This window comes from Tauraco erythrolophus, chromosome 4 (assembly GCF_009769465.1).
Source record: "Tauraco erythrolophus isolate bTauEry1 chromosome 4, bTauEry1.pri, whole genome shotgun sequence".
Classification (NCBI taxonomy): domain Eukaryota; kingdom Metazoa; phylum Chordata; class Aves; order Musophagiformes; family Musophagidae; genus Tauraco; species Tauraco erythrolophus.
In genome coordinates this window covers 49,180,712-49,207,819 of record NC_141468.1, presented here as the reverse complement: position 1 = coordinate 49,207,819, position 27,108 = coordinate 49,180,712, and the positions used below count along the sequence as shown (strand labels likewise).

Sequence of the window (27,108 nt, the reverse complement as noted above, 5' to 3'; positions counted from 1 at the left end):
ACATTTCACTCATCTGAAGGAGCTTGGAATGTGACAGGGGAAAGGGAGGAGAAGTAAATCAAAGCAGATAGCAATTCTCCAGATGTAAAGTATTTTTCTTCTCCTCTATTTTTTTTTTCCACAAGAAATGTCAGAAAGCCTGCTGACATTTTAATTCCTTTGTGATAGGCTGGGAGCTGAGAGCCAAATCCTGCTGCCACTGCAGTTGAAAAGATTTTTCCTATAGAATTTAAAAGGAGCAAACCAGTCTTACACTATGAAAAAAAAAAAAAAGCAATGTATGAAAAAACTGTAACTAAAACTAAAAGAAGTGTACTCTTATAAAATCTTGAGATCAGTTACAGACTGAAATTTGAAAGCCTTGTACTTTTTTCTTTTCAATTTGACCATAGTATAGCAAAAAGCAGTTAGTAAGACTGACTGAATTGGAAGTAAAACTTTGCAGCTGTTGTGGGTTCTTTTCTAAATCTGTATTCTGTTGAAAGCATTGCAGTACTATTCCATGCTCTCTTCTAGTCACCTAAGTTTCAAGATACCCTGTCTGCAACCTTGAAGATTTCATTTAAACACTAGTTGACCGACATATTCTGTATATATCTTTGAAAACTGTATTAAACACTGTGACCCTGCTTTTAGTGATATGTTTGGCAAAAAAATCTCATTATTTTTAACAGGAATACACTCAGGTCCATAAAATAAAGGAGTACCTTCTATTGTCATTACATTAGTTGATCATTGATATAACTCCGACGAGCTCAACATGAATTTACCAGAACAGCAGAGCTGGCTCAGAGCAGCAGCACAGTATTGAGAGTTAGGTCTACAAATTCCACCTACAACATGAACGATCGCATATTTCTTTCTCTGCATGGTATGCTTAAAGATTTACTTCATGGTTTCAGTATAATAAATTTATTTTTCTTTATGGAGTTATTCCCTTATGAAGTGTTCATTTGAAAAGCATCAATTTTGTATACAGGACTGCTAAAAACCAATGGACTAGACAGATTTGCTTAATAGTTTTATTCTGTTTTCCAGGTTCTATAATCATATTTCATCAACTGGTACAACGAAACATATTTCTATATAAAAAAAAAAAAACAACAAAACAAAGAGGGCTTGTTGAGCTTGATGCATGGTAAATCTATTTGGTTTATTCTTGTTTTATTGTTAAATATTATATTGCATTTGTTTAAGCAGACTTTGTCTATATTGTGATTTCTAGCATTCCACACACAGTAGCTTATTGTTGTGTCCTTTAAATATGGGAAATAAAAATGTTTTCAGTTTGCTATTAAAAAAAAAAAAAAAAAAGAAAAGAAAATGAAGAAAGGATACTGCTATATTACATGGCCCAGGAAATATTGGCAGCATGCTCTTTGGCCTTCATCCGTAGAACTGCAATGCTGGAAGACCTCCTTTCAAACTCCGGCTTGGTTTCAAAAGCATGTCCATTGGTTGCCCCAGAAAGTAAAGAGTCAGTGAAAAAATTATTGAGGGGCATGTGGCTGAACTGATTCTGGTGGTTTGAAAAGCCTGTGTAGCCAGAATCTGTCCGAGGTGAATGGGAATAAGGTGTCATACAGGAGGACGTATCTCGTGGTAGCATGCAGGAAGTAACCACAGAACCGCTAGCTGCATTCCCTGCCCACAGATTGTTCTGAATCTGGAACATATAAAAATAAATAAAATTAAAGTTGTTTAGTTCATATTTTGCTTTCTGCAATGCTTGGTTTGCTTTACTTAGCACATCCACTATTAGTTCTCCTCTAAAACAAGCAACAAGTTCTTTACTAGTTCTCTGCAATCATATTAGAAAATACCATGACGACAATACGAGTCAAAATGCTGGATCATTCACTTAAGAGCAAGGGCTGCTGAATCATATTCCTTGCTGTCATCTGTTTGCTCTGCGGCTCTATCCTGATTGTTTACCATAGAACCCCAGGATGCCACTAGCCCAGCTACTCAGTAAAATTAGTGGAAGCACACAACTGATTCCAAAGAAAATGTGTCAAAAGAGTGCACAATATCATAGCTGTTTTGACCATAAAAGATTCTCCTCATGAGAATTCTTTCTTAGAGTAATGGTAGGAAACAGTATTAAAAGCTGAACAAAACAAACCAGGATTTCTCAAGTGACAAAGCCAAAGGAGTATTTGCAAAATTGAATATTGAGAAGCCTTGCATAATTACTCAAAACAAATGACTTTATAAAATACAGGTATAGTTGATAATACATCCAAGAGTTTTTCCTAAAGTTGTTTCAAAGATAATTTTAAGATAAAAATTCCTTTCATGATGTTTTTATACAAAATTATATTTGAGGGCATTTCTGTTTCAGCTCTCAGCCTTAACTGGCTGCACTGTGCATCCCTGGAAAACGTTGCATGACAGACTGGGAGACAAACTTTGTGGTTACCAGCAATGTCTGCTGAAGATCTGGAGTAACCACGTATTCAAGCTTTGATGTGTAATGCCTTCTGTACTTGGCAGTCACTTAAAGCTTCATTCTGAGTCTCAGCCCCTCTCCTATCATCTATGTGTAGATGTTATTTATGGATAGGTATTTTTCACATATTTGTTACTAGATGAACAGACAGACAGATTTTCAAGGCCTAGCACAAGTCAGCTCCTGTCATTATCTCAGACTCTGCATTCTTTCACTCCTCTATTGACTTCGCTTTAATCAAACTTCACATTCAGCAGCTGTATTTCTGTCTTTTTAAACTCCCTACTGTTTATACCTCGCTATCAGTACTATATGGATATACTTTCTGACACACTCTGACTTCCTTGGTCATTTCTCACTTGCACTCACCATTCTTCTATGCAGCTTTATATTTCTTCTCCACTTTTACTTATATCTCTTTCTTAATTGCTGATTTTTTTTTTAATGTACAGATATAATACAAGACATTTGTAGCCCTTACTCACAGTACAAAACTTGTCAGCCAGGAGCTATATCCTTTTCTTTTTGTTTTACTTTGCTGAATTTGTCTTCATCCTAAAAATCTGTTGTCTGTTCAGTATATCATCGCTCCGATGCACTGGGATTGAGCCCACATGTCTTTGTTCTCTGCTATACTTTAGAGTAATTGCAATTACTCGTTGGTTAGCCCTGTAAAGTGAATTTCCACTTCAAACATAATTTTGCCTTCACATTCCAAATCCATAGACAAAGTAATTTTCGCTTTAGGATATGTAGATGATCTCTCTAGCTGAGTGATTGTTTTCCTCCAAATTTGAGGTCAGTGGAAGAAATGAATTATGACAGACACACATACATACACAGAGAATGAAAACATGTTTCTAATGCTGAGTCATTTTTTTTTCCCGTTGCCCTATTACTGTGCAACAACACATACCCACCAAACCACCAACAAGCTAAAGAGGTAAACTATGGTTCACTGAACTCATCTCGCTGAGATCTTGTGCAGATAGCAAGGATGAGATAATTAGAATGAGACAATTAGAATCTTACTTTAAAAGTTAATATTTTGAACAGCTGTACTAGCAGGGGTCATCAGGAGCTGACAAACTAATTTGGGCTCCTTGGCAATTCCAGCAGAAAAAAAAAAAAAAAAAAAAAGAAACAGTAAATGCTCCGTTTTCATTTCCTGCAGAAGGCTGGGGAAAAGCCATGGTAGCAACACGTCTCCCCAAACCGTTGGTATGCCCAACTCCTTGTTCACACAGATATGCGTACGTACAGGCATATACACACTTCCACACTCACTTGTGTGAACGCAGCTTGCCTTTCCATACACACACATATGCACAGCTAGTTGGGCACACCTCAGGCATCTGCCCCTGCATATCTTAGGCGGTCTGCTGAGAGGTAATGGAGTGAATATAGTGCCTGGGGAAGGATATCAAGGATTTTTCCTCCATCTTGTGGGCCTTCTGAGATCTACAGGAGGAAAGAGACTCTAGTGAGAGTTTCAGAGCTTTCCAGTTCCCATCCTTCCCTCCTCCCTTCAGCAGTTTTTAGAAGACTCTCAATCATCAGCCCATGGGAGACCCTCCACAGTTTGAAGTGATCCTCACATGCCTTATTACTCCTTAATTAACCTACCTGAGCTAGTTTTGACTTATAATCAGACAAACATTTTTTTTTTTTATCTTAGTAGGGTGGCTTAGTGGGGATTAAAGGATATACCGTACCTGGACCTATTTGAACTACTGCCTTGCTTACAAAAGTTTGTTGCATTCAACCGTACAGAACATTCCCAAAGAGAGCAGTACATCTCTTATGGCTCAGGATTCAAGGATTCCTGAGCGTCCTATTGCCTGGAAGGTCTCTCAGATCCTAGTATAGATTTACATAATATGGCAAGAAGAAAACAAGAGAACCTGAAAGAGCTGGACAGTGTGGTAGTTAAATGTTATGGCAACTGGGAAGTCATCCACTAAGACTCATAAGGCTTGCTCCCTTCTCAGGCTTAAGGAGTTTGGAGCCACATAGCATGTGATTAGCATACAGAGAAGAGTAGTAAAGAAGATAGCAGCTGAAAACCTTTAAGATCTAGAGAATATCTCCACTTTGATTGGAAGCCTATGCTGCACACATCCTGTCTCAGTCACAAATTGGGAAGATCAAAAACCCAATCATCTCTACAAAAATCTTTGTCTTCTTTTTTGTTCAGGAGCATTATAACTTTTTAATTTTACTTTATTGTATTTCATGGTTACATATACGTTTCTTGCAGTAGCAGTGACAGATTAAGCAACTGTTGGAGTTTTCTTTCCCTTTCTTCCTAGAAAACAAGTCATCCACTCCTGTTTCCATGCTGTTCCACTTCAGATTTTTTCCCTGATACAGCTCTTTACTGAATTGAAACAGGGAGCCGATACAGCTAAAAAAGAATCCAGAAAAAAAAACCACATATATATATATATATATATTTCAAACACATGCACACAGAACCCCGTTCTTTTTGATGGTATTTCCAGGCCAAACGGTTAGCCTCAGAACCGTCACAATAAAATGAATTTGCCCAGGCAGAGATTAGTTCAACTATGTAGCATCTATTACAGGAGCTAATCCTGAAGGCACTCATCATCCCCAAAGCTAACTCACACAAAACAACGTCTCATTTATCTGAGTTACTACGATGTCTTTCTAAGAAACACTATGCCAAATGCTACAGTCACCCAGGCTGCACAGATATAATTATAGAAATAATTTTCAAAAAAAATCTGTTCAAACAGGAACATGCATGAGTTTCCCTTTAATACAGTCATGACGGGAAGACTTCAAAAGGTTCAGAGGCTCAGTTTGAAAGTGCCCAATAACCTATGTGGTTTGGAGGTATCAAAAAATCATTCTTTCCTTCCATATTTCTAGTAGTTTGCATTGCAGTAAACTTAGTACTACCAATTTTCCTGATATTTTTATCCTAGACAAATATCTTTCAATTTAGCTCCAATGAGATTGCACAGGTGTAAATGAGAACAGAATTCATCTGCAAATCCTAAAATATATCAACGTCTTGTTAAAGAAATATGTGAACAAGCTATTCGTGCCTAAAACTTTCAAAGGGGTGTCCTAGGTTTCTTCCTTAGAGGAAGGAATCTAAATTAGTAAACTTAACTTCAGAAATGCCACAAGATGCTAGGAAAACTTAACATCTTGTCTCACGAGACAGTTACGCTTTTCAAAAAAATGTTTCAGTCATATCAATTTTCTGTTCATTTCAGTTGGTTGGTTGACTTCACTTTTGATATTAGATTTTCATTTCTTAGCAAGAATTTACAACATAAATATCTTATAGTGAAATTTAAGTGCAGAAGGCATTCCTGTCTTAAAAATAAATACAGTAATGTTTTACAATAAGTCAAAATTATCAGACCTTCTTCTGGTATGTTGGAAGGAAAAGGGACATTATGTACATGAATTTAAAGAAAATATTTTTCCTCTTAAACTCTTGTGTGATCCACGAACTATATAAAAGGCAATTCAGAGACTGTGAATGAGGCTATATACACGGCACATCTCTGGTTTCTGTTAACATCACAAACAACTTGAGCTTTGCTCTTGTGGTTACCATGAAATTACCAGAGCCCTTCAATATATTTACCTACTGTATGTTTTATACACAAACACACACACGCACACACACCCTTCCTGATAGAAAAAAAAAAAGTAGGATTTCATAGCTGTGACCAGAACATAGATGGAGAGTTATGGTTGTTAACACAGTTACGATATCATTTCCTAAGCATATGACCTTCTGCTTGACACTGCAGAGGAAAATCAACTGAGGTAATAGGTCATCCCACTTGGTGTCATTGCTCTTTTTCTGTTAAACTTTCGAGTTCCTGGAGCTTCAGTCTTCTTACACAGCAGCTGGAGAAACCACATGAACTCAAATCTCCAAATTTTCTGAGTTTTACTGTCACCCAGCTTTGGTTCTCCCATCACCAAATGTCTTGACTCATGTTATTTGAGTCATCTGCCTATCCAGACTGGAGTCTATTTCCAAGAGACACAAGCATAAACACACACAGCTTCTATTTGAGTGGGCATGTGTTTTAGCGCTTCACATAGGGAACAAAATGTTAATCTCTTTTAAAATCTCTAGATATGAAGTAATAAGTTATTATTGTTGTTGTTATTACTATATTAGGTAATATCTTACGTATGTTATGTTATATGCTACTATAATTACTCTAGTAAGTAATTAGAAACTACACATTGACTCTATTTTGAGAATGTTCCTAGGCATAGCAAGGGAGACAACAGCACAATTAATTTGCCACTTGCCCCAGTATTTTTCTTCTGGAGGGCTCTTAAGAACATCCAAAGCATGGACAGAGATTTGTTTGTACTTCCTGGGTTTGCAGATTCATAATTTCTCAGGATAATTTGAATTGGAAATGACCTCTAGGATTATTATTCCTAACCTCTTCTCACAGCTGATTTTGAATTTAGATCAGGTTACTCAAGCCCTATCCAGTCAAATTCTGAGTAGCTCCAGCTACAGGGATCCAACAATTTCTGAGCAACTTGTTCCAAGGGTTTACCACTCTCATTGTACTTCTTCTCTTTTATCTAGATAGAATACTTCTTGGTGTAATTTGTGATCATTTTATAGGAGCTGTTGGACCTAACGCACACGTGAAGATCATCTGTACTGTATTGAGGGTGAGAGCTGCAGCACACCATTTTCAGATATGTCCATAAAATGCAAGTTGGACCATGGTAGTGAGATGCTTAATGCTACAGCTCTAAAATTTGTCCTAGAACCATTCAGTCCACTATTAGGCCTTACATATAGTGAACAAAATAAAAATCTGTTCATTTTATTCCATGGTTAACAAGTTTACTAAGATGCAAAATAATGCAAAAAGTCATCAAGCTTTCATTCTTGTATGCGATGTTTTGTAGATGAAGTGTAACTTCTGCCTACTGCAATCTCAAGGCCAGTTATGATAAAAATTAATTCTATTTCACATCTATGATAGAGTTAAAGATAATATTTCATACCTTGAAAAATATTATTAAAAAGAAGTTTCTACCTCAGAAAAAAATCAATTTGCCTTATAATTAAGCCCCAGCTAAAGTCCCTCACAGACTTAAAGAAAGAAAGAAAGAAATGTTAAAAGAAAAAAAAAAGAATTAAGAAACAAACAGAGTGTTGAAACTGCAAGAACTGCATACGGTGATGGTTCAGAACAAAACAAACAACAAACAAACAAAAAGTGCAGTGTACAAACTACTTCGTGTGGAACAGACACCACCCAAAAATGCTAGAAGTGTTACTCTTGTTGGAAGATCAGCCCAGCAGTGCAACAGTCAGCATATATGCAGCAAGCAACATACCATCCAGGTGGTGGCCCAGCCTGAGCTCCATGCTGTCACAGCTAGACAGCATGAGTATATGATAAAACTTCTTTGAAGCTAGCTCAGATATGTCTACCACATCTACTCCTACTTAATCAGTGTATCCATAGCCCTAATGAACTATTGTGATTAAGTGTCGTTTATATGTCTACTACAGTTAAAAGAATTTTTAAGTCATATAACATATGGTGTCTAATATGTGCCATATGAAAGATTTAATAGGAGCCTGTAACTTTGATTATTGCTAATGAGAATTACCCATATGTACTAAGGCTCAAGCAGAACTGTAATGATGATCCAAGGACTTAGTACATAACACATGTATACTGATACCACTTCTACACTCTTTGATTGCCAAAACAAATCATGTGATGCCATGCTGTTTGACACATTTAATTTGATTTATCAGTCTAGTGGGTGAAATGTAAACTTCAGTCTCTTCCTTCTGTTTTTGAAATTTCAACATTCTGCCTTCTTTCTACACCTTCTGTATCACTCCAGTTTCAATATTTTTGAAATGCTTTTTTCTCCTCTTGGCATTCCCACCAACACTAGGCTTGGTTTTCCACCAAAGAAAACCTTAAGTTCAGTCCTGTCCAACTCTTGCCTGCGTTTTCAAGTAAATGAGAGAGGTGAACAATGCATTTCACATATGATAGTAGGAGGGAAGGTATAATAGTGTGACAGGGTAAACCCTTTCAAAAGAACTTAGAAGAAAAATGACAACAAATGAACTAGACTCAAAGAACAAGCAAGAAGAGAAGATGCAAAGTATGGAAAGAGACTGGGTGGGAAAAACATTCCCCTTTATATTTGTTTTTCAAGGATATAATTTAATATTGATGACATATTTATGAATTTAACTCATACAAGGAAAGCTAGAGGTCTATGTGGTAATAGTATAGGCTTTTGATCAAATTTGACTCTCATGTGCGTAAATAAAGAGGGGATAAAAATGAAACTTTGTCTCAGGTTTTTTGGTCCTTTGCTCCTTCTCATACTGAGGCTTTAAATATGACAAAGTCAAGCACCGTTTATGCCATTAGCCCTCTCACTACACATAGGACAGCAAAAGTAGTCAATTAAAGACCAATAAGGTAAGAAAAGAGCATGACTAAACAACTTTTTTATTGCTCCTCTCCAGACACATAATACATAGATCCATCTAAGAAAACTAAAGATGTCTGCAGCAGAACCTGGCATCAGAGAGAAAAATACACTTTTAGAGATTGTTTTACCTATTTTAAATTTTATAGTTCAGGGAGAGAAAACTTAATTGACCAGATTTTAACCAACTGCGAAGGGAACCCATCTCCAGCATAAAAGTTTCCTAAACACAAGTTTATCTATCTGACCACTAGCTGCCTCCCCTAAAGGGTACATGCTTCTTGTAAGTCCTGTTCATCAGCACTGTAGCACCGCCTCAGATATCCTAAGACATCTTAAATAGCACTGTATTTAGGTGACCGAATCAAATACTACTTGTTCACTAACATTTACTCAGGTGAGTTGAAGTAAATGTCTCCATTAAGTGAATCTGCACTCATTTCATCACTCATGTTAGGATGCTGCCTTTTAGCTTTCATACCATCAGCAGAATATTGCTGGCTAATGAGGCTCAAAGTGTCTGGGATAAGAGTTTTAACCAGTGAATTGTTTTTTGAGTGAACTTAAGATGACTTAGACCACCATGTGTTGCATCTCCAAGAGAACCTTGAAGGTTAAATATTAAAACTAATAAAACCGAAAATATTTACTAACATTAATAAAAAGTACTGTATATAACATTTTCCTAGAGAAATCTAATTTTCAGCATAATGTTGTTAAAAGTTAAATATTCCATCTCAGAGAAAATGTAACAACTCCATGTTATTTTAAATGTTAAATCCTAGAAAAAACATGTGAATAACAGATGATTGTCCTGGAATATTGTACTAACTGTCCTCCTCTGCAATCCAGGTGTTGCCAGTATAATTAATAGCAGATCTATGCGTTCAGAATTTGGACAGTTTAGGAGATATTTAACTTCTTGACAGACAGCTGAGAAACTCTTTCATAAAATAAGCAACACCCAAAGGCAACGCACTGTAAAAATAATTAAGGCTAAACTGAATTAGCAAAACAAACAGTTAAGGTCTAGAAAAAAAAAAAAAAAAGTTGTTATTTTGAAGATAAAGATGTGTAATTTAATAGCAAAATTAGACTGGATTATAGAACTGGAGGTTGGACCAGATCAGCCCCAGAGGTCTCTTCAGCCTCAACCATTCTCTGATTCAGAGCCAACCTTCTATCTGAAATAAGTTGAAAAGATCATTACAGGAAAATCTTTCAAGTTTATACTGTCACACAACACAGAGCAGCATCATGTTCTTAATTTGTACTTGATGAAGACAGTTGATGAAGAGAAAAAGCAGTGGTCTCCTCACTCTCTGTTGGTTGCAAAAGAGACTAATGTTTCTGCTGGAATGCAAGTGGAATGTCTGTTTTGGGAACAAACTCGTAGCTCAAACCAGAAATCTTCAGACTGCAAATTTATATAATGTACACCAGAAATTCACTTTTGTTTCCGTTCCTTCTGCCATACAGTAGTAAATATCTCAGCTTGATTTTATCCTTTTTCAACATCATCCTATATTTTTTGCCAGCAACAGATTCTGTTTTTCCCTGTATTAATAAAGGCTTCATAAACAAGCTCTAGTGATCTGTGTTCCATGATCCCCAAGAAAAATTAGTTACTCTAATTATGGCAAAGTCTGTCTAATATTTAGTGATGTCAATGTTACAGTAAGAGTGTTTGTAGATAGAAAAAAAAAAAAGAAAGAAAAAAGCAGACGGGAAGCATCGATGATTTCCTTTCTTGCATTAACTACATCGAAGTAATGGAATTGTTCTGGGAAATCAATTTGTAACACTAAAACTAAACATGCAAATCACAACTCAAAATACCTCTTTCTGCCTGAACTGTAGGATAGATGAATGAGTTTATAGCAAGTCCTATACTGTATATTTGTTTTCCATAAGTGAGACATTCATAAATAGACAACTAGTTCAAAAGATTTTAATGTAATGATGTTAGTGGCCATTGTGTTTTTAATATGGATTTTTCTTGTCTCAAGCATTCTCAATGGAAATGTTTTGTGTATGATAAACACATGGTTGTACTGAAGGCAAGGATTTAAGAATGTGAAACTATGAAGAATTACCACCAGGTTAGCAAGAACATGAACTTACATTGACTGTTCTGTGATAATTGCCCAGATACCACTTGGTATTCCAGTATACAGAAAAGTAGTCACCTTCTTCATTGAGTAGTAAGATACCTTGGTTTTATCACGTAGCCAAACTAGGCATGCAAGCACTTAGCTGAAATATCCAATGTAAAGTGGATTCACACCTTCATTTAGCTCCTTGCTCCTGTTCATGAGGTATGGTACAGTACAGTAAAATTTTCTCTTGTAGGTGACAGACAAATTATGTGTTTGCACCTGTCTGTTTACCCAGAGTGTGTTAGTCTGTGGCTGTGAGTACTACATATTTATGTTTATGAATGAGTATACGTTTTATATTTCTACACATTTTAGAGATGCTTTATTTAAGATTATGGTTCCAACATTTCCATTTCAATCTCCTGTTTTTAAGAGCTTATAAATTAATGATAGAAAGTTTTCCTAGGCTAAAACCTAGTAGCGTCATCAGCCTAGGAAAGAGGTTTTTAAACAAATTTGTAAACAGAAATGCAGTGAATTCACTTGTCTTTTTAACAATCTGAAAGTATACAATTAATATATCATTGGGTTACGATTTCTGTGGATGATATTCTCCTAGAATTCAAAAGTGTTTCTTTTTAAAAAACATTAATTTTAGGACAACAATTTAAAATGCTTACCAATGACTTGCATTATTCCATTGTCTTATGCTAATGTAACTTCTGTCAGTTGGGAAAGTTTGTAGATGAAGTCCTACTAAAAATACAAGATGGGCTTGGAGACACAAAATTTAGTCTAGAGAACTGAGTCAGGGATATAAAGCCCAAAGCTTAAGTACTGTTCCTTGTATCATTTGTTATGATGACACCGGTAAGTCAGAAAGGCCTTCAAAAGATGCTTGAACACCTTGAGTGAAATCTGTGAGAGACTGTGCATCTATGTCTGTGTGAATCTGCCTAGGAGTCCTTAAGGTCTTTTTGCACACCTCCACCTAGGTAGGTCTCAAACAAGTATTGTGTCCTTGTACTTAAACATAGGGCGTATCATGCGGTGGTTTCTGATGTAATTCACCATTATGTTATAAAGCAAAAGCAGGCAGACTGAGGAGTGCCACCAGCTCTGATAATGGTCGTGCCCGTATTGTGAGCTGCTGGAACACAAGCCAGCTCTGGCCCAGGCATCAAATCTAATAGCATGCAACCTCCTCAGAGGTAAAGCACTTTAAGCTGGGAAGATTACACATGGAACCAAGGCCTCTAGTTCAAAGCTAATCACATTCAGCAAATGCAGAATATGACCAAGGCAAGCCCACATAGATAAAGCCAGTAATTTTTTTGAATATGAGTATATTCCTAAAGAGACCATGCTACCTAATGAACTAGAAAAGCACCAGGACACCAGCAGTGGAAGGACTCTGCCACAGGGATCCATACAAGATTTTTGCTTTCTGTGGCCTTTTTCTCTTTTTTTTAATTATGTGGTAAAAGCAATGGGAAGTTATAGACATGAAAAACAATGGCTTCAAAATAAAAGTATTCAAAGTACTAAAACAAGCAAGCAGAAAAACAACAGCAGAGAGTGAGGCAAAGTAGTAAATCGAAGGACTGGAGAACAGAAACAGAAGATGATGATCTTATTACACAGTGGTACCTTACTATATGCTGACGGAGAACTGGAAAAGAACAAAAAAAAAAGAATAAAACTAGCTACTACTGTCCAAGAGAGCTTTATTGTCTCTATACCTCCTTCTCCCAGTCATATACATTCAATTCTGATTGTATGCGGCCATAGTATGGTTTCATGCTAGAAGACTTGTTGTATTCAATGGTCTATTGAGGTCTGTACAGAAATGGTGCATGTTTAATATATCAGAAGGAAGTTGCTTAGAGATCACATAGTTTATGCCTCATCTTACCAAAGCATACAAGACGAGTTGTTAAGACAGTTGTGGCTGTGAATATAAATGCCCCAGAAGTGAAATCCTGACCTTATTGTGGTCAAAACAACATCATTCCTGTGAATCTCAACGGGTCTAGACTTCATCCAGAATTTGTGTATGGACATAAAAGTGATTCAAACCCCCACATATTTTTATAAGCAGGAAAGACTTAGCTGCACAACCATATCGCCAGTCATGCTCAGAACATAACTTATGCAAAACTCCTCTGCTCCTAAGATTGTTCTTTAAAAAATACTTGTATTTTAAGAGTTAATTATTCATATGGTTGTCAGAACCATTGTTCCCAGTGGCAGGTCCTGTCAATGTGTCTAAAGAATACAGAACGCTAAACACAGGAAAGTCTTCGTGCATCTTCTGTGCACATATGTGCCTAAGAATGGAAGAGAAGGTAAACGTAGAACCAACATACTACTTGGTCTTTACCATACCTGAGGGTAGCTATCAGTCCTTGGAAGAACAGATATATCATAGGTGGCAGCAAAATGGCTCTTAGCTTGCTGGATCTGACCATAACGTTCTCTTTTCCTCCATTTTGCTCTTCGATTTTGGAACCAAACCTATAGTAAATGAAGAAACAATCATGAAGGTAAACTCAATTACCTACTCTGCAAAGAGTCTTACGAAAAAGCCAAGAGATTTTGGACAGCAGTTTTGAAAATGTCTGTTTATCTAAGAAAGGGAAGTTCTCCATCTGAGGATTAATTTCTTTCAGTTTCAGTCTTCTCAATGTCAGACCTGCTTAAGTTATTTCTGGCTATTTTAAAAATATATGCTATTCCCTGTCTAGTGCCTGAAAAGAAAAAAAGAAAAAAAAAAGCAGAGGAAAGACCAGTCTGTCAGGTAGTGCTAACTTTGACAGAGTTCAGCTCTGTAAAGGAAAATCGCCAAGTAACAGCAAGTCACACTGTAAAGAAACTTTCTCTAAATTTCACACGCTCACTGATTTGATATGACCACCTCTCATCTGCCTTCTAGGAGTATACATAACCTTTAACAAGTGCAGTAATGAAGAGGCAGGAAAAGCTGGTACCAGGACAGTAGTCTGTGCCACAGAAAAAGTTTCCATAAGAAAGGCTAACAGGGTAGGAAGATAATAAAAAATCATGATATTGCAGATCATTGTAATACTGTTGTTGCATTTTTCTCACATTTGTGTTAGGAAATATCTATGTTTCTGACAATGGAAAACTAAAGAATGGCACTTTACCTTTAGACTACAAAATAACTTAGACCTGAAACAATATCTTTTTGTCAACTAAAGCTATTTGCTTTATGCTTAAATAACCTTTGGACTGTTCTGTAATATTTTGAATGTCAGATGTTATCTTAAAAACTGTTATATGCATATTTCTTGCATGACTGATATCTGTCATTGTCCTGTGGTCTTAAAGAAAATGTTTTTCTTTCAAGCAGTTTAGTTTGGACTGGCTAACAATTATCCTGGCGAACTAAAGGGATTGCTAAGACAAGTTAACTGTTCCTTTATGAACATAATATTATTCAACTGACTTTATTGTTCAGCTATGAGCAAACTCATTCTAGCTCTTTTTAAAGAAGTTGCACTACTAACAGAACCATTACATTTTTAAGGAAACAATGCCATTGGCTAGTCTTCTGGCTAAATGGATTGTGAATCCATTTGGATAGATACATACATGAATAGATTTTTTTTATATAGACACTGAGTGTGTATTCCATTTTGAAGGATATTTTCTGATCCCTGACAGTGCGATATTTAAAATAACACTGTTTGGTTTATAATCCAATTTTGGCCTTGATCTTTGGAGAACTCAACTGTCTTTTGATGCTGCTTAAGCAATCAGGGCATAATTTTGCTCATTTTAATTCCCAAGGACTTGTTGCAAATTTAGTATGTGCAATCTTTTAAAGTGTGCTTGGCAATCAAAGCAAGGCCCATGCATGTAACTGCTGATTCTATATTTTTAGGGACCTTGTTGGTAAATTTGTATTATTTATGATGCCCGAGGCTCAGTAAAAAGAAAAGAAAAAGAAAAAAAAATTATCCTGTCTCCACAGGAGGCATCAAGGACACGCTAAGGGAATTTAGTAATGAGGCTCTTTCATTGAAAAAAGGCCTTGACAATCTCCTTAAAATGGGTGCCAATTACTTCACTGACATGCAGCAGGAAAGAGAACAACTTAGATAAATTAGGTTCAGGTTGGCGCTCTCTGCATGTATGCAGGACAAATATTAAATTGGATCTTGATGAAATGGTGGTGAAGGGAAATGTGGGTAAGGTATCCAGCTGATCACTCTCCTAAACTAAATCAATTAATTTGCTTGAATTTATAGTAACTAAATGAGAAAAAAAGCACACTTTTTTTTCTTTGACAATCCCCTAAAATGTTTCTGTTTACATCACTTTACTAGAAACTGACTCTTGGCAGAGATAAAGTAACCATTTGCCTCCACAAAGCAATGTAAAAATCTGCTGCTTGTTATCCTTGAATTGCCAGATGCTTGCCGCTAATGATGTAAGGCCTTTTAGATTGCTTAATCTTGTGATGGAATACTGTTGCTACTCTGGATAAAAATGATCACCATTTCCTTTCATATTTAGCATATGAGAAATTCAAAGATTGGTTGTCTTTTAAGAAAGGGGAGAATGTGTTTAAATAAAATAGAAATAGATATTCTGTGAAAGACTGGTGCAGACCTATATGTTTTCAGATTTATCCTCTTATTTCTAATACTTTTACCATATGAAGCTTCTGAAGCTCAGAAAAAAATGTAGTAAAAAAGCCAATTGACATATTTTAGCCCCATTCTCCCCTCCCTGTTCTGACTATTAATTTATTCTTAGAGTTGTTCTCATAATACCAGATTTATGCAATTGTAAGAACAGTGTTTAAACATTATGCAAGCATTTCTTTTTAAGTCAAGAATAATTCCTAATGAACGGAAGTCCTACTTGGAAAATTGTCTCAAATTCAGAGGGAGAGGGATTGCATAGAGCCTGAAGAGTTAAAAACCGCTGAACTAAATTCCATCAGCATCACTGATATCGTATCGATGTAACTGACACAAAATTTTGGACTCTCTTTTCCGATGACAACAGTGAATATACTGTCTGGTTGAATAGACATGAAAAGAATGCTTCTTTATAAAATTAATTAGCTGAGTTTGTTTCTGAAAGTGATCCTGGTTTAATTTCAGTTGTATGCATGTGCATTGACGTCTATTTCTTTATATGTACGTCTGAGTATGTGTTTAATTACAAGTTGTGAAGTTGTTATCATAATCAAGTCACTAAATTAAAAAAATTAATCCCAGTCTGTAAGAATCAACAGGACTGCTGTTCCCTAATTTGAAATGATGAGTATTACCAGAATGGGGTAGAGCTCTAAAAACAGGATAAACTCACAAAATGCAGTTTACACCCTTTTCTAAGGGAAGATGTCTGAGTGGGGGAAAGGCTGTATTTCCTGGATGTTTCGCTTCTTTTCTCACCATTACACATTCAAAGCCATAAATATTGTTGAGATTACTGTACGAGCACATACTGAATGAATCAACTTCGTACGCAGTTAAGATACTCAAATACTGCACTAAGTGGACAACAGTATGTTTCTTTCGAAAAATTAGAATAACATTATCCATCGGTTGTGCAAGTTTAAAAGTCCACAAGTGTACTTCCCAATTTTGTGATTTTTAAACTCATTCTGTACATGAGACATGAAAGGATTATGTTCTTGCTCTACAGACACAAACACACACACATATACATATTTATACACATCTATGTATGTGCAGTTTCACTGCATACTCTTTGGATCTAAACAAGGCATTTGATTACTTTTTAGATTGTACTTTTCATGTCGTAACACGCAGAGAATCCTCTGTGGCTGAGTTCTGCATTATCATCAGTCTGAACTACATGTAACATATCTCTCTAAAGGATCTTCACACGTAACACTTTATATATTCACTGCCTGGAATTTTGACAGTAAAACAGGACTATGAGAGATCAAGACTGTATTGCTATTGATGTTGTTTTCTCATCCTTTAAACAAGTTTCTAGAACAGCAACACAAGCTATTTTAGTATTGCATCATAACAGCTCATATCTATAAAGAAATAAAGCAAAATGAGCTATTTACTTTCACTTTATGGGCTTTTGTAGAATCCCCAAGAGTGCCATTTACCAGTTCCTACAACACACAACTTGTCATGAAAATGCTGAAGTTTGGTTCCTACCTGGACTCTGGCCTCAGTGAGCTCTGTTCTCAGAGCTAGCTGTTCTCTTACATAAACATCAGGGTAGTGAGTTTTCTGGAATACTTTCTCCAGTTCCTCCAGCTGTAAACTGGTGAAAGTTGTTCTGTGTCTCCTCTTCTTGCTGCTGGAGACATTGCTGTCACACTTATCACCAAGTTCGTCCAGTTCCCCCTTCTCCTGCATCCCTTTCGCTGGAGACATCCTGAGATTGTTGCAATTGTCCATGGGCCTGTTCAGCTCTGTGTGAAGAGGCTGTCCTTCCACTTTAGTAATCCCATAGTTCACTGTACACAAGGTGGGGGAGAGAAATAACTGGTTAAAAGGGGGGACTTTGGAGTCAAGAGCTCATATAAAACAATGCCACAAGGAACCAAATTCTATATGGCTGTGTATTTCTATATGAGGTCGTGGAAGGGGAATCTGTAATATTAACCACAAACAGAATAGAAGTACTAAATCACACTGAAGTTTAACTGAAAATTGTATCTGAAGGTATAATCTAAAATCTTTCCATATAAGAAAGCTGCCTGAGAATACTTGAATATTTTATTCTGCCACTAAAGTGGTTAATAATCCATGAAATCAGCTTCAGCTAGAGTTGCACAGATAAGGAATCTCAGCCCAAAACAGATTTTTGTATAAGAAAAGTGACATAAAGCTATTGATAAATGTGCCTTTAAACTTGGCAGCAGATAAATAAACTCTATTCATATGAAAATACAAAATATCTATAAACTAGATACCTGTAAACTGACAAATCAAGAAGCAAATGAAACCAAAAATTACCTTCACTTTGTAAACTCGATGGATACCATTTACGCTCTCTTGGATTTGTAAAGTGGAATTGTTTCCAATTAAGTTTGTTATGGTTACAAAATACAGAGAGTTTCTGCAAAATGTTAACTTATTAGAAGAGATCGTTCCATATACTTTGTATAAGGATTGCAGGAACTATTTGTCTTCAGTTAAAATCTGAGTGGCAGAGATAAGAAATATTCCTCTGTAGCTCCTTAATAAGAAATGAAAACATTTCCCTTTTTTTTCTATTCTTACACATCTCACGTCACTGAAAAAGTCATGCGATATGTTACAAGATTCGAAAGGGTTTGGTTTGGTTTGGTTTGGTTTGGTTTGGTTTGGTTTGGTTTTTTCCTCCTAGAAATTGGCAAAAAAAAAAAGTTTAAAACTATTGAAATTAAAATTTCCGAAGACAGCATGTAACATACGGTAAGATGCTTGCCTTGGGACTTTCTCACATTCTCAGTAATTTATTTTCGTTCAGTCGGAGCTGATTTTAACCAAACACAATTTTTAGATACTTACCATCAATACATACACAGATAGGAAATGCCCCAAAGCCCCCAAGGCACGCATTAAATTAGTTAATTAAGAAAAACTTCAATGTATAAATCAATTTTCTGCAGTTTTTTTTTTTTTTAAGTTGCACTTGCAGAAGTCTGTCGTTATTCCTGACGAACTGTTTCATACAACAAGGACGTTTTCAAAAAAATATTTTAATGCCTATATGAAATCGAAAAATGTAAAATATTGTTACTCTGATTATTGCAGCTGATCTTAGCCACATTTTCCGATTGTGCTAGGAAAAGACTTTAAAAATTATTTTTTCTGTACATGATTTACATCATGTTGGAATAATGGGGAAAATTCTGAGCGTTTCAGAAATTCCACATTCTCCTTGCCGATCAGCTAGGAAAAAAAAGAAATAAATATGTAACACTTCTGTTTGCATTGCCTAAGTCGTTTTCGGCCAGTGTGAAGACTCAGTATTATGCGTTATTCAGTAACACAGCAGAAAACAAAAATTAAAAAATAAAATAAAATAAAATAAAAACACCACCAAAACTATTGTCCTCCCAGAGCGTTATCTGAAGGAACCAAACGCGACCTTCCGTTTCCATCCCGTACCGGTACCTCGCCGGCCGAGAGCCGGACGTGCCCGGTGTTTTCCGAGGAGTTCCCTGGATGGAAACGCCGCTGCCCGCAGCGGGCGCGGGGGACGCCGCACGCCGGCCCCGAGCCTCTGCCCCACGGGGAGCGGCACCGGGCGGCCGGCGACGGGGCCGGGGCGGCGGCCGAGCCCTCCCGCAGCCGCCGGCCGCCGCCGCTCCGGCACCGCGGCCCTTCCCCGTCCCCGGCCGCCTCGGAGCGGCCGTTGTGTCCCTCCCCCGGGGGCCGGGGGGTCCCGGGGGGTCCCGCGGCCGGGCGGGCTGTGCCTGCGCGCTCGGCGCTGCGCTTTCCGCGCCCCGGCGCTCCCGTGGTGGTGCCGGGGCCGAGCCGAGGGAGCCGGCCCGGGGCCGGCCGGGAGGGCAGCAGCCGAAGGGGCAGCCCTGAAAGGAAAAGAGCGCTTCCAAGTAGGCGATCACCTTTTCCCGTCGTCGTCGTCGTCGTTGTTGTTGTTGTTGTTGTTGTTTAGTACTACCTGACAGCCCCTCACGTGTCAGCGCCCAAAGCTGAAGGAGCCCCGGCCTCTCCTGTGCATCTCCAGGGAGGGCAAAGCAGAGGAGCGAGAATAACCCTGGGATGGCGACTCACCGTTGTTGTCCTGGCAGGGTGATGTCCTCTCCAGCCTCACATGATGCTCAGCCCTTTGCAGAGGGTTGAAGGCCTGCACGCATTTGCTGCCTGACGTTTTGCTATAAAAGGACTCATTGTCCAAAGTTTCCATAACATGCTCCAAAGTGCCTCCTGCTCCCATGTAAAAGTCACTGTTCTTGCTCGGCTGGCTCTTCAGGGCAAACTTCTCGCTCAGAAAATCCATAATCATCTAAGGCTGCTTGAGAGCCTCTTCCCTAGACAGAGGCTGGACTGTGAGCAGAGGAGGGAGGGAGAGAGGGAGGGAGGGAGAGTGGGTGAGCGGATGGGAGGGAAGGAAGGAGGGAGGGAGGGAGGGAAAGACGTTCAGAGCTCAGGGAGCTGTTTTGCCTCTGAGCCTTTGATTTGTCTTGTCTTGAGAGGGGGAACCCGAAGTTGCTTTTATATCTCGAAGCTCAGCAGGGCTCCTTATGCAACCTCCCATTTCTAATGAATATGAAAATAGACAAGCAGCGTAACTCCACCCCAGGTCCCCCAAGACCTAATCCCAACACAGGAGGGAGTTCCAGGCCCATTTTCGACAGACAGATCCGTTTCAGACAGACAGACACACAGAGGCGTGCGAGGAGGGTGAGGGGAGACTGGGAGGGAGAGAGGGAAGGAGGGAGGACACATGAAAAGGACGTTTCCCCTCTGCAACCTATTCACATTTCTCCAGGGATCCTGGAAAAAGAGTAATCCCTCGCTTCCCTCCCTCTCCCCTCAGCTCCCCTAGAGGCTTAGAGCAAGGTAATTTCAGGGGCACATACCCTCAAGTAAAGGATCTTCTTTAATCAATTTGACTGATACCTCGGGAGCTGCAGTCCTGTTCTCTGAAGCTGTAAAATTAAGAACCGGTGTTCCTCCTTTATTAAACAGCTCAGAAGTTTGGTCCTAAAGAGAGAAGGAAATATTATAGGCGGTCGCTTGTGTAATGGAAATGGAAAATAGAGGAACTTAAAACTCGCAATCTCTCACATCAGAAACCGACCTAAAAGAGAATTTGGCTGCTCTCAAACAGACCTCCAGTCTGCCTGTGTGTGTGTGTGTGTGCGTGCAAAGCAGTTAAAACGGGTCCTTTATTTTAAATCTCCTGAAATATTATCGCTACTGACTTGGAAAAAAAAATACAGTTTTTAAATGAAAGTATTAAATCAGAGTCTTGCGTAATAGAAAGGGAAAGAAAAGAGCCATATATATATGCATTCCTATGGATATTGAAAAAGCGGGTGGTTTTCACCCAAAGTGTGAGCTTTGAAGTGCTGAATTCCTTGGTCCTTTCACACGGATCTAAAACACAGGCAAGACAGAGATAGGGAACTATTCAGGGAAGGCACAAATTGTGGAAAAGAACTGCTCCCTGCTTCACGGTGAAGGGAATACTCATTGGAGTAAAGCAAAGCGAATCTGCAGTCACTTCGGATCAGTATTTCAGCACCGAGAGCCTGAGCTTGTCTGCTCTAATGAGACTGTTTTAGAAATCAGTTCTGTGGGCCCTTCTCCCATGTGGGGGGAGACAAGGGAAGCTTTAACCAGCGGTTGAAGTATAGGTGCTGTAATGGCCAGCCAGGACCGCCGAGCGTCTTAAGAGGTCTTTCTTGCCAACCCAGCCAAAAGAGAGGAGAAGGCCAGTTCAGGTCCAGCGTATTTCCTGGCGAGCAGCTCTCCCCCTTCTTCAGCTGGTCTCTAGTTTGATATTTTGCCGCAGAAAGAGGTGTTTAAGAGAGGGATGCTTGTTTCAGCTTCAGTCGAGTAGCTTCAGGCATCACCCGACACACGCACAACCTGCCCTTCCCTGCTGTCCCTCAGAGCTGGGCTGCCACCTCGCCACCTCCGCATCTCCGCCCCGTTTTCCAGCTTTACCTGCCACCGGCACCGGCCTGCGGAGCCCGGGGAGGCTGCCCCGCCGGCCGCCGCCGGCGCCACCCCCGCAGGGATGCTCGGCCCTGCCGGGGGAGAGCGCAGAGGTGGCAGGGACTAGGGGTTGGTTGGGGTGTTTTCGAGTACGGGGGTACTTTGCCCCAGGAAAGGAGAGGTGGAAGCGGTTCCTATAAGGTCCCGGCAGAAGGGGAAGGGAAAGGGAAGGGGTGCGGAGGGGGAGCGGTGCCCGCGGTGCGCGGCGAGGTGCGACGGGGGTCAGCCTGCTGCCTCGCCCGGACGAGGGGCAAGACCCGGTCCCGGGAGCCGCTCAAGGAGCAGTTCCCGTCCATGGATCTTCCTTGAAGATATGGCACGTTTCCTCCTTGCACTTTTTGGAGCAAAGCCTGCTCCAGACCCGGGGAAATCGATCCTCTCCCTGCCCCCCGCCCCCGCCACACGCATCTCTGTGTGCTGGCTTTCGGCAGCTTGTTTATAACCATGCCTTAAAAGCACTAAATGCCTTGGGGGGGGGGAAGAAGAAAAAAAAAAGGAGCTCTCGGTGTCTTCTAAATGAAAGACACATGCAACGTTGTTGCAGCCTGCAATCCACTTTTATCCCGATAAATGTCCCTCTTTAAAGGCAGCTAGTAAACTCCGGGGGAGCCGAGGACAAGGAGCATCTCGTATGCCTGTAAAAAAAAACAAACGACACAACCAAAACCAAACCAAACCAAACAAAAAAACAGGCAGCTCCCAGCAGCAGCAGGGCTTTTTCGAGATAGTCTGTAGGAATCGCGGGTGCCCGCCCGCGGGGACACGCGTGTCCCGCTGGCGGCGAAGAGCCGCCTCGGCGGCGGTGGCGGCGCTCGGTCCCGGCCGGGCGGCCTCGGGCAGCCCCGCACCCCGGCAGCGCCGCGGCTCCCCGCTCCCTCCCGGGCCGCCCCGGCCCCCCGGCGGCGGCAGCTGACCCACGGGGAGGTGGAAGCTCCGGCCTCGGCTGGGGGCCGGGCTCCGGAGAGGCTGCCGCGTCCTCCGTGCTCTTCTCCCCTCCCTCCCTGACCCACGGAGGAAAAACGGCCCCTCCGCAACATCTCCGTCCCGGTGGTGACCGATCCCACTCACTGCTCTCCCCGTCTTTGCCAAGCGCTGCCCGGCGAGACTAGCGCCGGGATTTATACATGCGCTTACGGTATCAGCGGCCTGAGTACTAAAGATAGAGAGCGACACAAATCACAACCGGATCTGATCGCCACCCCTCCTCCCCCCGAAAGTAAATAAATAAATAAAAATTCAGAGTGGTTCCACATCATTGTTAGCCACAGGGGCCCAATTCTGCTCTCATTTACCTTTGTGCAGCCCAGCTGACTTCAAAGGGAGGGAGAGATGTAACCTAGGGGAGAATCGGCGCCACGTACGGCATCCGTTCTCCTTAAAAGCTTGAAATCAGAAAGCTGACTTCAGCGGGCTAAAACCATTTAAAAGGGGTTGGTCAGATCCCGAGGGAGAAGGTGGCAACGAAGAAAAAAAGAAAAAAAAAATAAATCCTGTACTGAGGTGAGACAGCTTTGAAAAGCATCTTTCTTCAGGGACCGACTCCCTCCGACCGGTTATTGAGCTGCGTGCAGATGTGCCATTGTGTTTCTAGAGACGGAGGATCTCCTAAACCTTCTGTGAAAGGGTGTTACGTGTGATGGAGAGACGTTTCGTGGCCAGAGGTGGTGTGAAGGAGCTCGCCCCGGCACCACATAGCAGCCCCTCGGGGGAAGCCTGTCCCCGGAGAGCAGCCGGGAGCGCACACCGCGGGAGGCTTCCCTGCCTCGGCAGCCGCGGGGCTCTCCTGCGGGGAAGGCGAGTTGCCTTCCCCCCTTCGCCCTCGCATTCCTCCCCTTTCTGAGACCACAAGTTACCCGAGCGTAGGAATGAGGATCTCGCATAAATTGCTGGCGTGTCGCTGCCGAAAAGTGAACGGATGTAGGAAAATATACGCGCGAGTCCGGTGCTGGACCCGCACGGTACGAGACAAGCCGCCCCGGACAGGGTGGTCGTTACTCGCTCCCCAGCTGATGCCGCCGTGCTGGATGACAGTTTCCAGCCGCAACGGTGCTACTGCATGTTTGAGGGATCTCCTTAACAGTTCTCTTCAAATTCTTGAGTTTGTTTAAATAAAATGAGACTGGGATCAATACGGGCGAGGATCTCCCTTTCAAATACCCCAGAATCCCTATTCTCTGTCCCCCCTCCCCATTTCTAATACTGTTTTTTGACTATGGATGTCAGGACACAGAGAAGATATTTTTATTTTTTTAGTCTGTGTTACACCAACACTTCTCTTCCCTCCAGAAAAGTTACAACACGAAGCTAATTTAGAGACTGAATGGCAAGAAATCAGCCCTACCTGGGACTGGGCTAAACGAATTTTGGGGGTATTACTCGCTTCCTTTCACATGCACCCAATCCAATTAGCAGTGAAAATGGAAGGGGAAGCTGCAGAGATGAGAACTGGACATTCTGGCAGGGAAATAGCTCCGTCAGAGAGGGGCGGCCGGGAGCGGGCAGCAGGGGAAGAAAGGGAGCGATGTGCTCCCTTGAAAGAGATGGAGTACCCCAACAGCCGCGGGGGGAAGGAGGGTCCATGAAATACGAAGGGAACATGTTTTTCGAAGGAATATCTCGAAAAACAGGTGCTCAAATGGTTGGGTATTTCCACAAGCCGCCTGTTTTCTTTGCTGGGGCTCTACCTAGTTTTACCTAGTTATTTCACCCTTAGATCCAGAGATTTTATTGCATTAGATGAGTTCAGGAGTTGGGCTACACAGAATGCCTCCGAGCGCCCCAGTCTCCGTCGCCAGGTCCTGGAAACGAGCGACCTGACCTGCGGAGCCGAGAGAAGGTGTAGACACTCCGTGACTCGCTTCACATCTCCCTCCCCGAGGAATGCGGCAAATGGCAAATTACAGATTCAAACTAGCTTGGCTGAGTTATAATTTTCCAGACATCCTGTTTGTGAGAAGAAACACGTGAAGTATTCTTACTGGCAGCTAAAAAAATGTGTAATACATCTCAATGAACACTAAAAGAAGTTGGGCTTGGGGGGCTGTTAGACTTTTTTTTTTTTTTTTCGGAGGGGGGGGGAATTTCCCCCCTTCCCCCCCCGCCCCCCCTTAATATCTTAAGCATCACTATCCTAATGCCTAAAAGTAACGACTGTGCTTCGAATCTCCGCAGTCAGTCTGCAAAAAGGTGCCGGTACAAGCCTCTTTTAACGAACTTTCTTCCTAAAGGGCAGTTTCTGTTCGCTTAAGAAAACAAACGAAAATCAGTGCTGGTGTAGGTGGGCAGCCTTTAGATTTTCCGCTCGGAGGGGAAGTGTTTAATTGACATTGTTTGGAGTGACTTTACCAAAAGCCTGGGATCTGTATTTTCAGAGATAAGTGAAAGTGTAGGAACAAATCGACTACTCTTCGATTCGGTAATTTAATGTTCATTCTGCGCGGGCAGAGGATGAGACCGTTGAGCCCCGCACATCTCCTAGAAGTGCGCACAGGGAAAGTGATGTGTCGTTCCTCATTACGCTGGGCCCGAGCTCGGAGCATTTCCCAACCAGATTCGAGGTTCAGACGCTCCCAGATTTCGTCCACGAACCAGCCAAAAAGTAATGACAGTAATCAATTCACGGTTCCTGCAGTTTGGCGCTTTGACAGTACCTCAGCTGTTCAGGAGGTTTCCTTTGTGACACCTGCACAGATAAAATGTAGATTTCATGAGCCTCAAAGGCATATTCAGAAGGAAGATAAGAAACTGGTGAACGGGAATATTCCTCCGTCTCTCTCCGCAGGTTGGAAAACCGGGATTGCTGTCAGAGCTGAACGAACCTCGGCAATTTTCTTCTTGCAGCAACACGTAATGACTCTTCTTAAACCGTCTAACGTTTCTTTCAACACAAAACGGAATGAGATAATATTTAGTGTGTGGATTTAATCTTAGCCCCATAGGAAATCTCAGCAGAGATGCTCTATAAAAGCATTAATCTCTTATCTTGATCTAGTTCAAATTATAATGAATCCTACTTACGTACGTGCTATAAAAACAAATCCGACAAGAATTTAATCTATGCTTTGTCGAGCTGCTATTGTAGCCCTTTATCGAGTTTAGAAAGGATTTGAAAGTTGGGCCGTGGGACTCAAAGCCCCGTTGCAGTTCGGCACTATCAGGAAGGAGAGATCTGCTCCTGAAGAGGCTTCTTACATCCCATTTGTTTTTCTCCGCGCTTAGTGTAACAGTAGGATCCGGCTTTCCACTCGGAAACATAGGAAAGACATCTGCCTTCAGCCGGAGATGGCCGTGGCTCCTGGAGGAGGCGTCTGTCCCACTCGCCTGGACGAGGGGACAAACCTGCCGGGTCAGTCAGCCGAGATGGGTTTGTGCTCCAGCAGCTGGATCCGCTCTTTGAAATCCAAATGCTGCCCTCGCCCGCGCCGCCGTGCTTTCCAACAAATTATAGATATATGCAACGCAAAATGCAAACACCGCTCTTCGTATCGAAGAAACAGACGCCTTAGGGGAAAAACCCAAACGCGAAAAAGCATCTCAGTAGTACCTCACGCAATATGTTACGGGCGAACACTTGTTTCTCCCCCTCTCCTCGAGAAATTATTTCCGAGGAGTGGGGGAGCTCCCTCAAAGGAGCTGATTAAGAGTTCTAAGTGTAGAAGTCTAACTAATTTTTTTTTTTTTCACCAACGACCCCTTCTCCGTCTCCTGTCGCGAGCGGGCTGAGCGCTGACTGCAGAGCGCTGAGCTTTAGCGCACCTCTGCAAACGAGAAAACCAAAAGAAAAACTCTCCTTTGCCAGTTGCGCCGTCTTCCCTGCTGGCAGTTTGATTAATATTGGGACAATTCTTAAAATATACGGGCTACATTACCGCAGCGACCTCGAGGTTCTGACTGTATCGAGGGGCCTGGAAAGCGTGTGGGGGGCTGCCTTGTCATCTCAGATGAATTGATTTCTTCTAAGGCATGAAATATGGGTCGACATTCTGGTTTCTAAGCACGCAGCTAAAGGAAGGTGTGAGACAGAAGGGACAGGGGCTAAGAAATAGATCCCTGTTCAGGTCGGAGACACTAACAAACGGATGCATTGAGCTGCTTTGACAGGGACTGCCGGTTTTCAAGGCTAGCTCGCTTGAAAGCACCTTTACTTTTTTTTTTTTTTTTTTTTTTTAATTCCCCTCCCCAATGTGATGTGTGCTAGATCCGATTAAAAATGTGTAATTCAGGGATGCTGAAAGCCGCAGAGCAATTTTATTCCGGTTTTTCCACACCCGGTTCTGTACAGTCTCAGCCTTATTTTGTCCTCTGCCGAGAGCTGCCTGTATCTTTTGAAACGCTGACGTGCATTAAG

At 41.1% G+C, this 27,108-nt stretch overlaps 1 protein-coding gene across 1 annotated transcript; it reads right to left on the bottom strand.

Annotated features, from left to right (window-relative positions):
- Positions 1–1,345: 1,345 nt before the first annotated feature.
- On the bottom strand, positions 1,346–20,040 carry ALX1 (ALX homeobox 1). Its single transcript, XM_086610680.1, has 4 exons — positions 19,809–20,040; positions 17,235–17,539; positions 13,444–13,572; positions 1,346–1,666 (listed from the first exon to the last, which is right to left on the bottom strand). Exons 1-4 carry the CDS (start codon positions 20,038–20,040, stop codon positions 1,346–1,348), a joined length of 987 nt encoding a protein of 328 aa, XP_086466806.1.
- Positions 20,041–27,108: the final 7,068 nt, after the last annotated feature.

What these genes read in the sequence shown, in the direction of transcription:
- ALX1 (XM_086610680.1), bottom strand. Translation starts at nt 20,040, where the DNA reads ATGATTATGGATTTTCTGAGCGAGAAGTTTGCCCTGAAGAGCCAGCCG. An exon ending in TCACTGAGGCCAGAGTCCAG is followed by an intron (nt 13,573 to 17,234) that starts GTAGGAACCAAA and finishes CATTTACTATAG; the next exon opens with GTTTGGTTCCAAAATCGAAG. An exon ending in GGACTGATAGCTACCCTCAG is followed by an intron (nt 1,667 to 13,443) that starts GTATGGTAAAGA and finishes TATATGTTCCAG; the next exon opens with ATTCAGAACAATCTGTGGGC.